We start from the raw sequence: 14,360 nt of genomic DNA, 5'->3' as shown, positions 1-14,360 counted from the left end.
ATGATAATGTGAAAAGGGTCTCAGTAGGTAATATATCAATAGGATGATCTATCTTTCAAGAAAAATGATATATCATACAAAGCATGACAATATCCAAACCAATCCTAAAGAAATGAGCCACAGTCACCTTGTTAGCTAGGTCAACTCAAATCACCAGTCTTAGATAGTTAAGTTATTGAAAAGGTAAAAGAAAAAAAACAAAAACAAAAAAGAGCAAATACAGTTGACGCGAGCACAAGGATAGTATCTTCACACTAGCTGTATTAGTGAAGTCCAATTTAATCTGTCCATGTAGAGTTCATATATTATTATGGATCTCACGTTTCCAAATTAGTTTTGGACGTTTGGATTTAGCACTAGAATACCACACTTACGTAATCGTGAACTCAGCGGGACATGATGAGCAGATATATAAATAATACAAACGAACAGAACTGATCGAGAAAACTATTTTTTGACTGGTAGTTCAGTCACACATGAAAGAGTTTTGAACATGACATGGAAAAGGAAAAATTAATCGTAAAATTCATAATGTAAGTTAGCTTAATTGTGATTTTGATCCTCTATTCGATCAAATTTCATTCCTAACTCGATAATTTTGTCTTTTCAAATTTTTTTTAGGCAGAGTGTTGACATGACATCAGATATATCAACATGGTGACATATGAATGAGAAAAAAATACTAAAATTACAAAAGAAACAAAATAATTTGACCGATACTGGTAAAGAACAAATTTATTTGTAGAATGACATGGTTACCATGGAGTAGCTAACTTCTCATTCAATATAAGAAAAAGAAATGGTGTCACCATATGTCACATATATCCGTAGCATAGATATTAGATAATATATATGTATTTTGGAAAACCCAATCGCACGTTAAGTACCACTATTTGTGTGTGTTGATTTAGCAGATATTTGCCTCTAATAAACCTTGAATCTACGGAAATGACTATTATATTTCACATTTTAATTTGAAGTTCAAGGGCCATTTTCTGTGAAAAGTAGGAAAGAAAATGTGGCCAAATAATTAGCACCCTGGAAGAGTAACTGGTAACTGGGTCTGAGCCATACATACTTGGGATAGAACTAATTAAAAAAAAGGTGAGCAACACAAGGAAAAAAAGAAAAGAAAAAGGGTAAATGGATTTTTATTTTTCGTTCGCGAAATTTAACAGACGATCTAAATCTTTAAAATATATATTTCGTATACAAAAAATTTCGATGTTCTTGTTCTGACCATGTTTTATTAATAGAGACTTTATACCAAGTAAAGATCACATTAATTAATTAGTACATATGCATGAATTTTGGAGGGAAGTAATTAAAACAATTAGCTATGCTAACAACAGAGATCAAGTTATCCATTATTATCATGGCAATACGAGTCAACTTCACTTTATAAATACACAACTCCTTAACATTTTTCTGCATAGCTAGGTTCCTTCAATTCCATCTCCAGAAATTAATTAAGCATCACACAAATTTGATTCGTCTTCTGCTCTCAAGAAACCTTCAACCACTATCAGGTCGGTGAGGCAAAAATATTAATCTTACAAATTAACAAGTATATATGCACAAATTTAGCTGTCACATATACATACCACAATTCTTGATGAAGTGTGAATTTAAAGATTGATTTTTTGCGATCGTTTGATGTTTCTGGAATCCAAACAAATTAAGGGGTTCAAAGTTTGATTCAGATTTTTATTGATTTATATATATTGTTGAACATCACCTGTTGCAAGAATCACAAAAGTACTGATGTTACTTTTGGTGTTGCAAGAATCAATGGAATTCCACAATGAGCAAGCAAGGGATTTGTCTCCCCAGAGGAAGATTGCGAGGGGGAAGATCGAGATCAAGCGGATCGAAAACACGACGAATCGACAGGTGACCTTCTGCAAACGCCGCAACGGTCTGCTGAAGAAGGCCTATGAATTATCGGTGCTTTGTGATGCTGAGGTTGCTCTAATTGTCTTCTCAAACCGAGGCCGTCTCTACGAGTATGCAAACAACAGGTAAAAGGAAAAAAGTACAAATTTTGTGTGGCGAAAAACATCAAGATTACAAAAAGATGAAAAAAAAAGGGTTTAACTAAAATTTAACTATCTTGGAGGATCTGGGCTGGTTTTTCTTCTATGGAAACTGCTCAGGAGGCGCTTGTCTCTAAGTTTTTGCCTTTTCTTTTCTTGTTTTGTCTGTAAGGAAACGATGGATCTTGGATGCTTCTTTCTCTCATTTTCTCGTGTCCATCTAAAAGGGGAACTTAATTAGCTAAAATCTGTGACCTCCTCTTTTTGAGATCTTGCTAAACCAAATTTTTGGGGAAGATTTTGGACACCATCGACATAATCATGTTACGTACAGTGAAAACATTTGTTTTTTTTTTTTTTTTTCTTGACATGGATTTGTTTGTCTTTCTTTTGTTTTCCTAATTTGTTCATTTCACTGTGCTTTACGAGGGTTTCTTTTAAATGCATAGATCTCTTGCAAAAGACAAATGTATAGTTGTTGTCAGCAAGAAATGGAAAATTTGAAGCCATACATACATTAATACAAAAAAATTTGAGATCAGTTCTCAAATTATATTTGAGAGCCATATTTTCTTCTTCTCAAAGGCTATGGGAGAGGACTATTCTCAAGTTGTCGAGCTCTCATTTGCCAATCCATCCAATTCCTTTGAACAATTCTTTAATAGCAAGTCAGTTTTTTTGCATCAGCAAGGCAAAGAAAAAGGACTCTGCCAGAAAAGATGTCAACATAACTCTTACAACCCTTATTAGGGTTTCTTTTTCTTTTAAATTTGGAGATGTTTATTAAGTTTTTTCAAAGTAATTACCAAGATTGAACTCTAATTAACCCTAAATAGCTCTACTTTTGCACCTATGTACCCAAGCACAGATCTTTTGGACATATATAACATATAAGCACAGAAGGGTGTGTGTAGTTGAAGAAATCAGTCTAATTTTGATGGGTTTTTTTCCTTAATTTTTTAACACCCTAGCTATGTAATTCGGACAATATAAATATTCTAAACGACACAGGTCTTTCTTGTCTTTTCACATACCCGGAGAGGGGGTCTTTCTTGCTAGCACAGATCAATATTATATACTTCAGCAACTCAATCCCAGCAAACTTTAGAATGAATCCAACCCAATTTACTTGTTACTTTTGGCTTGATTTTCTTGTTCTTGGAATCTAACCGTAGGTATCCTTTTTTAGTTAGAACCGAAAGTCGAAGTAGATAAATTTATCTCAATTACAAGAATCTTTGGTCACGTCACATTCAGATTTTCTTGTTCTTGATTTCTGACAAAATGCAGTTTTTAATATGTCACCATCGATACTCAATTTTTTTTCCATCTTCCCCCACTTCCTTCACAACATCACACAGCTAAAAAAAAAAAGGTTCCGCGACGGTGTAAAAATTAAGTACTGAACCCGTTTTCTTTGTGCCATCTCAGTTTAAGGCTTTCACTAAGCTTCTGAAAACTTTGTAACCAAAAGAGGAAAGAAGTAAATGAACGGAACTGAAACACTAATTAGCTAACCAATGAGAATGCCTGCCTTAGGTTCTGAAAATTTACGTACAAAACTATATGTATAGGTATATATAGATACGTAAGGTACGGCTTCTGCCAGCCAATAGGAGATTTCTGAATTTATTCACAAGTATTTTTTGGTGAGAATCAACTTGAATAATTTACAATATAAGTATATCATGGAGCAGGTCTCACATGAGACGGGTCGATACTTGATAGGTGATCCGTCTCACAAATCGACTAGTGAGATCGTTTGATGGTAGTTTAATTTTGTGTTATACGTGTGTAATATGCATTACTTAATTCCCACTTTTTATTGCCTTGCTAGGTCAAGGCTAATTTGATGGATTTGCAAAATATAATTATGAATGATCAAACAAGTTTTTATTTTTAAAATTTTATGCTATATGGAATAACATATCTTAAAATAAGAATGGGAATTTTAGTTTTCAAAAAATTTCGGAAAACCAAATAATTAATTTAATAAAACATTTGAACGAATACTGTAGGGGTGGAAAAGTGAAAGTTCGTGTTCAAAATAGGTCTGCTTCATGTATAAGTATTGGTGTTTTTCACTTTTCATGTCATTCTATTTAACCAAGAATATTCACATGCATCAAATGCCTAAAAGTGATATATATATACAACAAATATATCCACCATATACATGTGGTGAATTTCACTAATATATATTTGTAGTATGAATAAGTACAGTTATATTTAGATATATGTACATATGAGAGGGGCTTTACTTGCAACCATAGTAATAAATTTGGAAAAATGAGCCAATTGAATAATGAAGATTGATGAGTGCCAGCTTGGCAATGGCAGCCAATCAGTGGCTCGACGGAATTAAGGTAGCAGAAAGTAAGGAGAGAGATATATAGCTAGGTGTCTGCTGTGTTGGGTTCAATTCATTAAATCATGTCAAATTAGACCTTTGGAATGGACTGCAGAATCAATCTGAACGAATTTCCACACTCCCTTTTGGATTGTAAATTGTTCATGCCTTTTCCCCATTGGTTTTTGTCCATTGTACATAAGGCTATGCCCCTCCCTTTAAAATCTTAGAGTTATTTAAAAAAAAAAAAAAGAACATTTTGAAGAAATATTGTTGATATTACCAGAGACTTCAACATTTTAAACTCAAATTTCTTGAAAATGATCAGTACTACTGTTATCTCAAAATTAGCTTGTTGTATATATAATGACCATATAATGTGACTGGTGCAGTGTGAAAACGACCATCGAAAGGTACAAGAAAGCATCCACAGATTCCTCAAACAATGGGTCTGTTGCTGAAGCCAACACTCAGTATTACCAGCAAGAAGCATCGAAACTGCGTGCGCAGATCAGTAATTTGCAGAACCATAACAGGTGCATGGTGAACAATTCAAGTATACATATATACATTTTTTCCCCAATAATGTTATTGTAGTTGATTATTACATTTGGACCATATTCATGTTTTGATTCAGGAACATGATTGGTGAGTCTTTAGGAGGTTTAAACCTGAGGGAGCTCAAGAATCTGGAGACTAAGGTTGAAAGAGGCATTAGCAGAATTCGATCCAAAAAGGTCGATAGACGAATATATGAACATGAATGAAGATATAACTTTTTTTATTTTTCGAAATTTAAATCAGTTTTTGAATGGAGAATATTGAATTGTTGTTATTGATATAATGTGTGTCCGACATCAATTTGTTGCAGAATGAGCTGCTTTTTTCTGAAATCGAGTACATGCAGAAGAGGGTAAGTAAGTGATCATATAATATATTTTTCTGTTGCTAACATGTATTTGAATTCTTAGCTTGCTGATGACTTGCAGCAGGAGATCGACTTACATCACAATAACCAGTACCTTCGAGCAAAGGTACACTAATATATAACATCATATATATCCATTTGTTGCTAATGTTTGGGAGATGAATTGGTAAAATTTAATACATGTTTGTATGTATGCACATTGGATTGATCGATTCACAATTTGTTTTTGGATGAACTGTGAAGATAGCTGAAACTGAGAGAGCCCAACAACAGCACATGAATTTGATGCCAGCAAGTGCTTCCGAGTATGACCAACTCGTTCCGCCCCAGCCATTTGATGCTCGAAACTACCTTCAAGTCAATGAATTGCATCAGGATAATGATCATTACCCTCGTCAAGACCCGCCATCTCTGCAGTTAGTGTAAGTATACACTACTTTTCATCAAACAATATCCCCATTTTTTTCTATCTAAACACCATTAGAATTAAGCCAGTTTGTGTTTATATGCATATACTAAACTAGTTAAGTTTGAATAGTTTTGGATCCAAACAAACACACATGCTATGTAACAGCTATATATAGAAATTAAATGCAATAACAATTTTCTCGTATTTTCCGACAGCTGATGGTGCAACAGAAGCCATGGTATTTCTCCTGTTCCTGTTTCTTGCAAGGTATTATATTTCTGGCTTTTAAGTAATTAAGAAGGTGAGCATGCAGATATCAAATGGAGTGATCCGAGTCGTATTATGTTAACTGAGTAAGTGTAGCTTGTAATAAATATTTATCTATATATGTTGTCATGATACTATGAAACGGATATTGTCTATTTTATGAGTACTTTGTTGTATTCTTGGACCTTGTTTCTGCCTACGATGAATAAGATGACATGTTTCAAGTGTTATTGGACTCAGCATGTTTCTATATATTACCTCAAATTCAATCAAATCTAGTAGTAATGAAATGTATAATATGATAGATGATCAAAGTGAAGATTTCCATGCCACACAAGATAACAACAGTACTTCATGCACTAAATGTATCCGAAAGAACAGTACTCATGAACCATATTTCTCTTCAGTCGGACAATTATTTTATCCTTTAAACCAAACGATATCTCAGAGTTGAGCTTGGGCTAAGCGATTAATATCATAAGGATATGCATCGGATCCCTTTTCAGCGTTGTATGATCTCCTCGCGATTATGATATTTGCAGCTTCGGAAGGATGGAAAGCATCCCAAAACAAATAGTCGTTCCTATCCAGACATGGAACTTGCATTGGGAGACATCTCAGTTGGCCATTGTTCCTCCCCAGTCCACAGCATGCTGCATTTGTCACCCTAAACCCTGAATCCAATAAAAAAATAGAAGCTAGCTAGTCAAAAATTTTAGAACAAAAATTTACTTCTTTAATAATATTATATACATTTCGTTTTTAAAAAAAGGGAAAAAAATATATATATGGGATACATGAAAAATTGAATGAGGGGTGTTTGCGTAATTACCGAAATCTGAGGGGTTATCCATTAAATCCTGAAAGATGCCGTACACGTCGATGTAAATAAATCGCGCAACCCGCAAATCAGTGTTGAAATTATCAACTAAGGACCTCAATCTGTTGTTAAATATCTGATCAGCCTCGTTAATTCTGCTTACACATGTGGAACCATCTGGGCTATTTTGGGCCAACTCATATGGGCTGCACCCGATTTGGCCCACTCCAGTTAAGACGAACTTCCTTGCTCCAAATTCGTACAAAGTCTATACCAACAAGAAATTCATGATAAAAAAAGCAAAAAAAATATATTAGAAGTTTCATATGATCTTTACACAATAATAAAAGCTAGTGGAAACTTATTTACCTTTACTTGGACTGAATATTGTTGAATGAGAGCATCGGCGTATTGTTCCGGCGAGTACTGACGGGCGGTTGTGTAGTAAAGAGGCATGAAATAGTTGTTGAGATAGTCGTTGCTGCCCACTCCGATTGAGTAGATGCATTTGCCCAAGTACTTGGATGCTTCATCTTGGTTACCAAATATATCGACTATTTGGGCGACAGTGTTCTTGTAGTTATTCACTTGCTCCGTGAAATCAATTCTCGCACCCTAAGTTTATAATTATTAATGTAAGTACCAACTTAAGAATACTAGTATATATTTTTCGGGTTTAGCTTAAAATTGAATGTTAAATATATATAGCGACTAATTCTTACCAACAGTCCGCCAGTTTCTTGTCTGATTCCGGCGGCGGCGGAAGCATAGTTTACTCCTCTTAGTACGTCTTGGCCACGGGCGGTGGCGTAAGGGGGTATGTAATCTTCAAAGCCCAATAGCTCCGCTGCACGTGGCCAAATTAATGCGAATTTTTGTACCAATAAATAAATTTGCCATGTTAAAAATTAATAAATGCGAAAGTTAATTGGGAGGATTCTTCTCACATGGGTTTGTGAATAAATTTAGTAATTGTTCGTACCCACATTGATTATGATGATCAAGACAAGTTAGCAAAAAAAAGCAAGTTCATTAATTTTTTGTTGACTTATTATCTTAAAATATTTTCAATTGTGCTGAAATAAATGTTAATTTACAAATATAAAATAAAAGTTACCGGCGAACAACAGCATAGTCATGATTTTTAGTCTACCAAGCTAAACTTTTAAGCTATCAAATCTTTTTATATTTTGAATCGGGTTGTCCGAACTAACACCAAATTTATTTAAATTATTCAAAACTATATATACAAATTTTTTTTAAAAAAATCGAGCCGAGCCCGAGTGGCGCGCCATCAACGTGCATGGCTCGGCCGCTGTGGGCGAGAAAGGAATCAACAGAGCTTACCGAGCTCATCGACGGTGGTTTTGCCGTTGCTGAACCTTCCGGTTGGGCCACCGGGAAAATCAATCCCATACGGAAAGTAATTAGCTCTTGCCAACGATTCGATGTTGTTGTTGTTCCCGTTATCCACCAACGAATCACCAAAAATGAAGTAACATGGCACTTGGGGTTGCGCCGCCACGTGATGAACATTCAGCGCCGCCACTACAGCCGCCACAACCACCGCCATCCATGTTCTAAACCCACCACCCATTTGTAAAACAATATGTGTATGCAAGTCAAGTAATTTGTGTACTGCTTAGCTTAGCTACTATGTGGAAGCTATGTAGTGTGAGGCAAGAAGGAAAGCCAATTAAGGTATTTATAGAGGTGCTGCTTGGGTTGAAAACAGGCTGGAGTCTTGACAACAAGATTTATAAAAGAAAAAAAGCATTGAAATGTTATGAAATTATTGCATGCCTCTTCTGTTTTCAAGCAAACCAGCAATATTTCAGAGTAGTGAATAAAAACTTTTAAGTTATGTAAAACAGTTAGCAAGTTTTTAAAATTTGTTCGGCCAGATTTTGGTCCGACTTATGGACTAGTTCATGCTAGCTACCCTACGGGCGATTGAATGGACCAAATCACATTTGCATCCCAAATATTGATTTAATCTTGTTCATTTATTTGCCCTTGGGGTAGCTATCCCAAGGGTAGCATCGACCCTTCCCGACTTATGATCAGTTAAATAAGTTGTTTGACGGCTTATTATGCACGATAGTGTATATGCATATAATTAATACTTATTATATTATTTTAATTATAATTATCATTAAAATTGGATCAATGAGTTTATTAGGTATTTATTGATCAATTAGTTTATTAGGTATCTATTGATCAATGAGTTTATTAGGTATTTTATAAACTCATTGATCCAAAATTAATAAATATTATAATAATTATCAGTGTTATAACCCTCAATTTTTTCAATCTCGCATTGGCTATTTTAGAAAAAAGACTCAAAAACTGGTGATCAATTGTGTTTGATTTTTAAAAAATGGAAGATGCATTAGCATCAACCGATTAATATTTTTTAGGTTGTTTTATATATATCTTTTAGATTTTTCACAAGAAGGTTAATGTAATTAGCTACAAATATTTTTAATAAAAAAATCTAGACTGTCTAAATTTTTTTCTAATTAATTTTCACAAACAAAAAAGGAAGGGGAAAAATGTGTAAACCTGTTTTAATTTTTTTAAGATGGTTGTCTAGTCTAGATAAAATATATGAAGGAAATTGCATGTTTGTTCCTTCTTGATTCTAACAATATATGTTGTATAATTTTAATATTTTTGTTTTTAATTTTTATGTTAGGTTTTTTTTTACACTAATCACGACGCTAATTAGTATAATGTTACACCAATTAAAATTGAATAACAATAAAAATTTATAAAGGAATGATGTATGCCAAAAATACAATTTTAATTTTCTCAAAATTAACTGAACGAATTATTGGTTTCCATGTACACTCTTCTGTGAGTTCTGCCCTCCTTTACCGGTTCTCCACCGGGGGCATATTTGTCAATTTCCGAAACTATAAAGGGCATATTAATTATTATTATTATTATTATTATTATTAAAAATAAAAAAACACAAAAACCAAAAAAAAAAAAAAAAAAAAAAAAAAGACGCGTCGAGTTGCATAGAGATTGGGGGAAGAGGTAGGGAGTAAAACCCTAAAACCCCTCACCTCTTCGTTCGCTCAATCCTTCTCACACAAAGCCAGTTTTATTCTTTCTTCTTGTATGCGTTTCATCTTTCAATATTGCAAAGCCTGCGTTCTCGAAGTCGCGATTTCGTATTGGGTAAGTATTCTCAACTTCAAGGAAACCATGTTCGCGTCTTTTTCTTTATTTTTCTTATTTAATTTTGGGTCCTTGAAAGTTCCGGTCTTTGTCGCGTTTTTATTTAATATATATGTCGATGGAAAGTTGAACTTTCATTATTGCTTTACTAGAGTTTTCCTTATTTCCTGTGATGTATTTTTATGTGTTTACTGGATTAAAAATTTTGTGTTTCTGAATGACTCGATTGTTTGTTTTTTTTTTATATTGGTGACTTTGTTAGACTCGATTTGTTCCTAAACCCGCTGATTTGTTTGTGATAATTATTCTTATTCACGATGTTCTGATTCTTGATTTTGCAGGCGTAATTGTGGCTTAACTATTCTAGATTTTATATCACTGATTTGTTGTATTCTCTTCTTTTCTTGTAATTGTTGAAAATTTAAAATTTGTTAGTATGTTCCGTTGTACCTTTACCTACTCTGGTGTACCCTTGTCATCCTGTCTTACTCTGACCTTTGTCATGTATTGACATAAATTTTATAATAAAGAAATTTAACAAAACTATTCCCGTTGGCAGAAACTATTTTATTTCTCTACAATGTCTCAGTGTCATAAGCAAGTTATCCTAATTGGTTTTTGGAGGCTGGATTTATTTACTGTAACTTGTAGCTCTAAGTTTCAGCATTTAGATGTCATGGCTGCTTGCTAGGTTTGTCGATTCGCCATTTACTGCGTGCATTTATGTTGCTGTTACTTAATCAATATTAATGAATATTTTTTCCCTGTATGTGAAGTGCGTTGCTGGGGCAAGTGGACATGGTGGCTGCGAATGACCATTAGAATCTGATCCACTTCCTGTATCAGCTATTTCAGTTTTCCAAGATGACAGCTGTGGATAACCCAGTCAAGAGCAGATTAAAGTTTAAAATAACTTCCAAAGGAATAAGGGATGAATCAGATGTGAAACCATGCCAAAACATCATCAAGTTTGTAGTAACTAACGGACACAAAAGTGAACACCGAGTTACTGTGGTCAAAGATAAACTTTCGGACATAGATAATACAGTGAGGCCATGTGTGCCGGTAGACTGTAATAAGCGAAGGTCTGAGACACGTCTTGATGGTCAAAGGTTGAAAAGGCAGAAGATGAACCGTAATGTGAAGCAGCAGTGTACTAACCTCTTGAAAACATTGATGATTCACCGATTTGGAACTCATTTTAGCAAACCAGTTGATCCAGTGAAGCTGAATATACCTGATTATTTATCAATAATCACCAAGCCTATGGATTTGGGAACGATAAAGCGCAAACTAGATGGTGAATCAAACTATGGAGCAGAGGACTTTGCTGCTGATGTTAGGTTGACCTTTTCTAATGCAATGCTGTATAATCCTCCTGGGAATTGTTTCCATTCATTCGCAAAAGAATTAGATGGAATTTTTAACAAGAGGTGGAAACTAATAGAGGCCAAATTAGAGAGTGAGAGCAAGAATGTTGAAAACATTTTTGTTGATGAAAGAGATGGCCAAGATTCTGACCGGACATCAAAAGGTAATGGACTAGACACACATAAAATCGGCCTTGACAAAGTTTCTTCACTTGTCAATGTTGTTGCCAAAAGGCCTATGTCATTGGTGGAAAAACAAAAGCTTAGATTAGAGTTTCTGGAGTTATCAAGCAGAGAGAGGACCGGAAATTTGAGAGCTGTGTTCAAAAAGTTTGGTTTGACTCTGAATGAAGAAAGGATTGCTTCCTTTTTTGATGCAGCTGAGGATGAAACTTTATGGAAGTTGAAGAAAGCAGTAAAATGTTTTCTGGATACGAGAGCTGATAAGGTAAGATAATTTTTATGGAGGAAGGTAATAATTTTGTTCTGTTGCGGTGTCAAAGTAACTTTCTTTTGGAGACTATTTTGCATGCTGTGGTAATTGGCAACCTTAAACCTTTGCGTGTTTACACCACTTTTTTGTTGTAGGTCATTTTGCTTCTATCTCAATTGAGTTTTACCTGTGATGCTTTTAGTGACATTCTCTGGTTCTGTGTTTATTTCAACAGGTCAAACCTGCCAATATGGAAAAAAGTGGGCGCCTATTACCGAATAAAGCTGCTGTGAAAGGTACTGAGTGGTTTAGAAAAGAGTGTTCTTTTAGCTCTTCTTTAGAGCTAATTAGCCGTCGCCTAACGGCACAGAAAAGCGTTGTCAAAGTTCTTTTGCTTGTGCGAATCACAAACAATTGATCAATTCTATTGCAGCCAAATGTTCTGCATGTGGTTCTTTGTCATGCCATTGCCGGCGGCTTAAAATAGCTTCAGCTCTGTCAACTTCTAATGGTTAGTTCCATTCTTATTTTTAATATTTCTTGTACACCTAAATTTTGGTAGTCAAACAACTCATTGTATTTTGTCTTGTAGAGATAGCGTTGGAAAGACCATCAGAACCTGACAGTTCTGATAAATCTGTAAGTATCATTGACTTTGATATTTATTGTGTATCGCTTGAAAAGTGGTTGATGCAACTTTGCTCAACATATCAGGATGGCGAGGTGAAATATCCCATGGAATCTCACTCAAGCAAACTGAACCCAGATTTTGGTGGTGAGAGCATTTTCTCCCCTAATATATATTATCTCTACATATGAATGGCGCTGGTGATTTTGCAATGATTTGCTCATGTGATTCAAGATTTTGTATAATTTGATTTTGCAGGAAGCAGCCCCCATGACCACGTCTCAACCCCTGCTACAGCTGATGTTTCTGGTGAAGGTAGTTTATCTTATTAATATGTGGTCTATATTCCAAAATATGGCAAGACTCCAACTTGTCTGTCATATCTTTTGTTAATTTGACATGGGAATGATAACATTGCGCAAATTGAAACAAATCTATTCCTTGGATGTTGGTTGTAGGGAAATTAAATATTTGTTTAGTTGAGTTTGATTGTGAGGGAGAAACCTTTAAAATATTTATTGCTTGAGCATTTCTGTGGAATGAAACATAACAGATTTTTGCTTTCTATTGTTCAAGTATGTTTTTGTCTAAAATACGTGACATCAGCGTGCTTGCACATGAACTATGGATAATTTATTTGTGACTCCATTTTACGTTGTTTCCAGACATGAGTTTCATGGTCATGGTTCTTAACATTCTATGTTAACTCTGAATTTGAATTGCTTCTAGGATGGACGCCATTAAATTTGCAAATGTCTCCAAAGAAGGCTTTGCGTGCTGCAATGCTAAAAACTCGCTTTGCCGATACTATCTTCCGGGCTACACATCAGAGTCTACTGGATCATGTAACTGTTTTTTTCTAGTCTCAGAAGTTTTGATAATTGATGTTAATTTGTAGCACATTGGTAGGATGAGTAGTTTGATTTAATCACTTATATGTTGCGTACGACATTTTCTAGGGTGAGAAGTCAAACCCTGCAAGGATGCAGCAAGAAAAAGAGAGAATGGAAAGGCAGCAACGTGAAGGTGGTCAGGACTTCTTTAATAAACTATGATTTTGTACCTGTATCTTGGCATTCTTTAACTTGCAATGGCATTTCCTCTTGATGATCAATAATGATTTATGAAATTTTTTTCGCTTGGAACAGAAGTTACCAATGAAATTACGTTAACGTTTACGGATTATTTCAGTGTTCTTCAATCGTGCATCTGTATCCACCGGCCCTTTTGTACAAGCCTACAGCTGATGTGGGCCTTTTTATCGTTTGATAATATACGTCATATTTACGGGAAGTTATGTGGTTTGCAGAGAGGACCAGAATTGAAGAAGAAATCAAAGCCGTTGAAGAAGAATCAAGAATGAGACGAGAGAGAGAAAGAGAAGCTGCCAGGATGGCGTTGCAAAAGGTTCTATTTTACTTTATTTGGAATATCCACTTATATCAATACGAGTGGTTTGAACTTTGATTTATTGATATATGGGAGCCGTTTTCTCAGATGCAAAAAACGGTTGAAATCAATGAAAACCAAGAGGTTTTGAATTACCTAGAGATGTTAAGCCGCGACTCCCCATCTGATTTTCTGGATGGAGAGGGGTCCAACGCATCATGGGGAACCAGTCGTCACTCTGGAAACTTTCTGGAGCGTCTTGGCTTGTACATAAAGGATGATTATTGGGGAGAAGAAGAAGAAGAAGAAGAAGAAATTTTGAGCGGGGAAGAGGGCGAGATTCTCTCGTAGGATGTGCGGGTCTTTGCCTTATGATTCTAGCTTTTAACTCACTTGTTTATATATTGAAATAGCGTAGTATTTGACAGCAAGAGGTGTCTCGTTTAACATTCCAAATATTCATGTGTTATGGTTGAGTTACATGCTTCTGCAATAAAAAAAAAACTAGGAATTAATGTCATACTTGATAGAATTTGCTTGT

At 34.9% G+C, this 14,360-nt stretch overlaps 3 protein-coding genes across 6 annotated transcripts; 2 read left to right on the top strand and 1 right to left on the bottom strand.

Moving 5' to 3' along the window:
* The first annotated feature begins 1,368 nt into the window (after nucleotides 1-1,368).
* LOC140886994 (floral homeotic protein AGAMOUS) lies at nucleotides 1,369-6,218 on the top strand. Of its 3 annotated transcripts, none has more exons than XM_073294089.1 (8): nucleotides 1,369-1,533; nucleotides 1,787-2,021; nucleotides 4,779-4,922; nucleotides 5,024-5,123; nucleotides 5,258-5,299; nucleotides 5,376-5,420; nucleotides 5,558-5,736; nucleotides 5,939-6,218. In XM_073294089.1, exons 2-8 carry the CDS (start codon nucleotides 1,792-1,794, stop codon nucleotides 5,940-5,942), a joined length of 744 nt encoding a protein of 247 aa, XP_073150190.1. In that variant the 5' UTR covers nucleotides 1,369-1,533; nucleotides 1,787-1,791; the 3' UTR covers nucleotides 5,943-6,218. The 3 variants fall into 3 exon arrangements, with proteins under 3 accessions (XP_073150190.1, XP_073150273.1, XP_073150110.1); XM_073294172.1 differs by having other exon boundaries at nucleotides 1,371-1,529; nucleotides 5,379-5,420; XM_073294009.1 differs by having other exon boundaries at nucleotides 1,371-1,529.
* A 104-nt stretch (nucleotides 6,219-6,322) lies between these two features.
* On the bottom strand, nucleotides 6,323-8,465 carry LOC140886876 (GDSL esterase/lipase At5g45670-like). 2 transcript variants are annotated; one of them, XM_073293815.1, is made up of 5 exons: nucleotides 8,158-8,465; nucleotides 7,533-7,657; nucleotides 7,180-7,425; nucleotides 6,823-7,078; nucleotides 6,323-6,664 (listed from the first exon to the last, which is right to left on the bottom strand). In XM_073293815.1, the coding sequence occupies exons 1-5, from the start codon at nucleotides 8,405-8,407 to the stop codon at nucleotides 6,435-6,437; spliced, it is 1,107 nt and encodes a 368-aa protein (XP_073149916.1). In that variant the 5' UTR covers nucleotides 8,408-8,465; the 3' UTR covers nucleotides 6,323-6,434. The 2 variants fall into 2 exon arrangements, with proteins under 2 accessions (XP_073149916.1, XP_073149989.1); XM_073293888.1 differs by having other exon boundaries at nucleotides 7,533-7,636.
* Nucleotides 8,466-9,808: 1,343 nt separating this feature from the next.
* LOC140888067 (transcription factor GTE12-like) lies at nucleotides 9,809-14,351 on the top strand. Its single transcript, XM_073295744.1, has 11 exons — nucleotides 9,809-9,999; nucleotides 10,776-11,817; nucleotides 12,038-12,098; nucleotides 12,236-12,313; nucleotides 12,395-12,441; nucleotides 12,517-12,577; nucleotides 12,689-12,745; nucleotides 13,160-13,275; nucleotides 13,390-13,456; nucleotides 13,740-13,837; nucleotides 13,928-14,351. The coding sequence occupies exons 2-11, from the start codon at nucleotides 10,864-10,866 to the stop codon at nucleotides 14,168-14,170; spliced, it is 1,782 nt and encodes a 593-aa protein (XP_073151845.1). The 5' UTR covers nucleotides 9,809-9,999; nucleotides 10,776-10,863; the 3' UTR covers nucleotides 14,171-14,351.
* Nucleotides 14,352-14,360: the final 9 nt, after the last annotated feature.

This window comes from Henckelia pumila, chromosome 1, assembly GCF_033568475.1.
Source record: "Henckelia pumila isolate YLH828 chromosome 1, ASM3356847v2, whole genome shotgun sequence".
NCBI classification, from domain to species: Eukaryota; Viridiplantae; Streptophyta; class Magnoliopsida; order Lamiales; family Gesneriaceae; genus Henckelia; species Henckelia pumila.
This window is presented reverse-complemented; position numbering and strand designations above follow the sequence as displayed.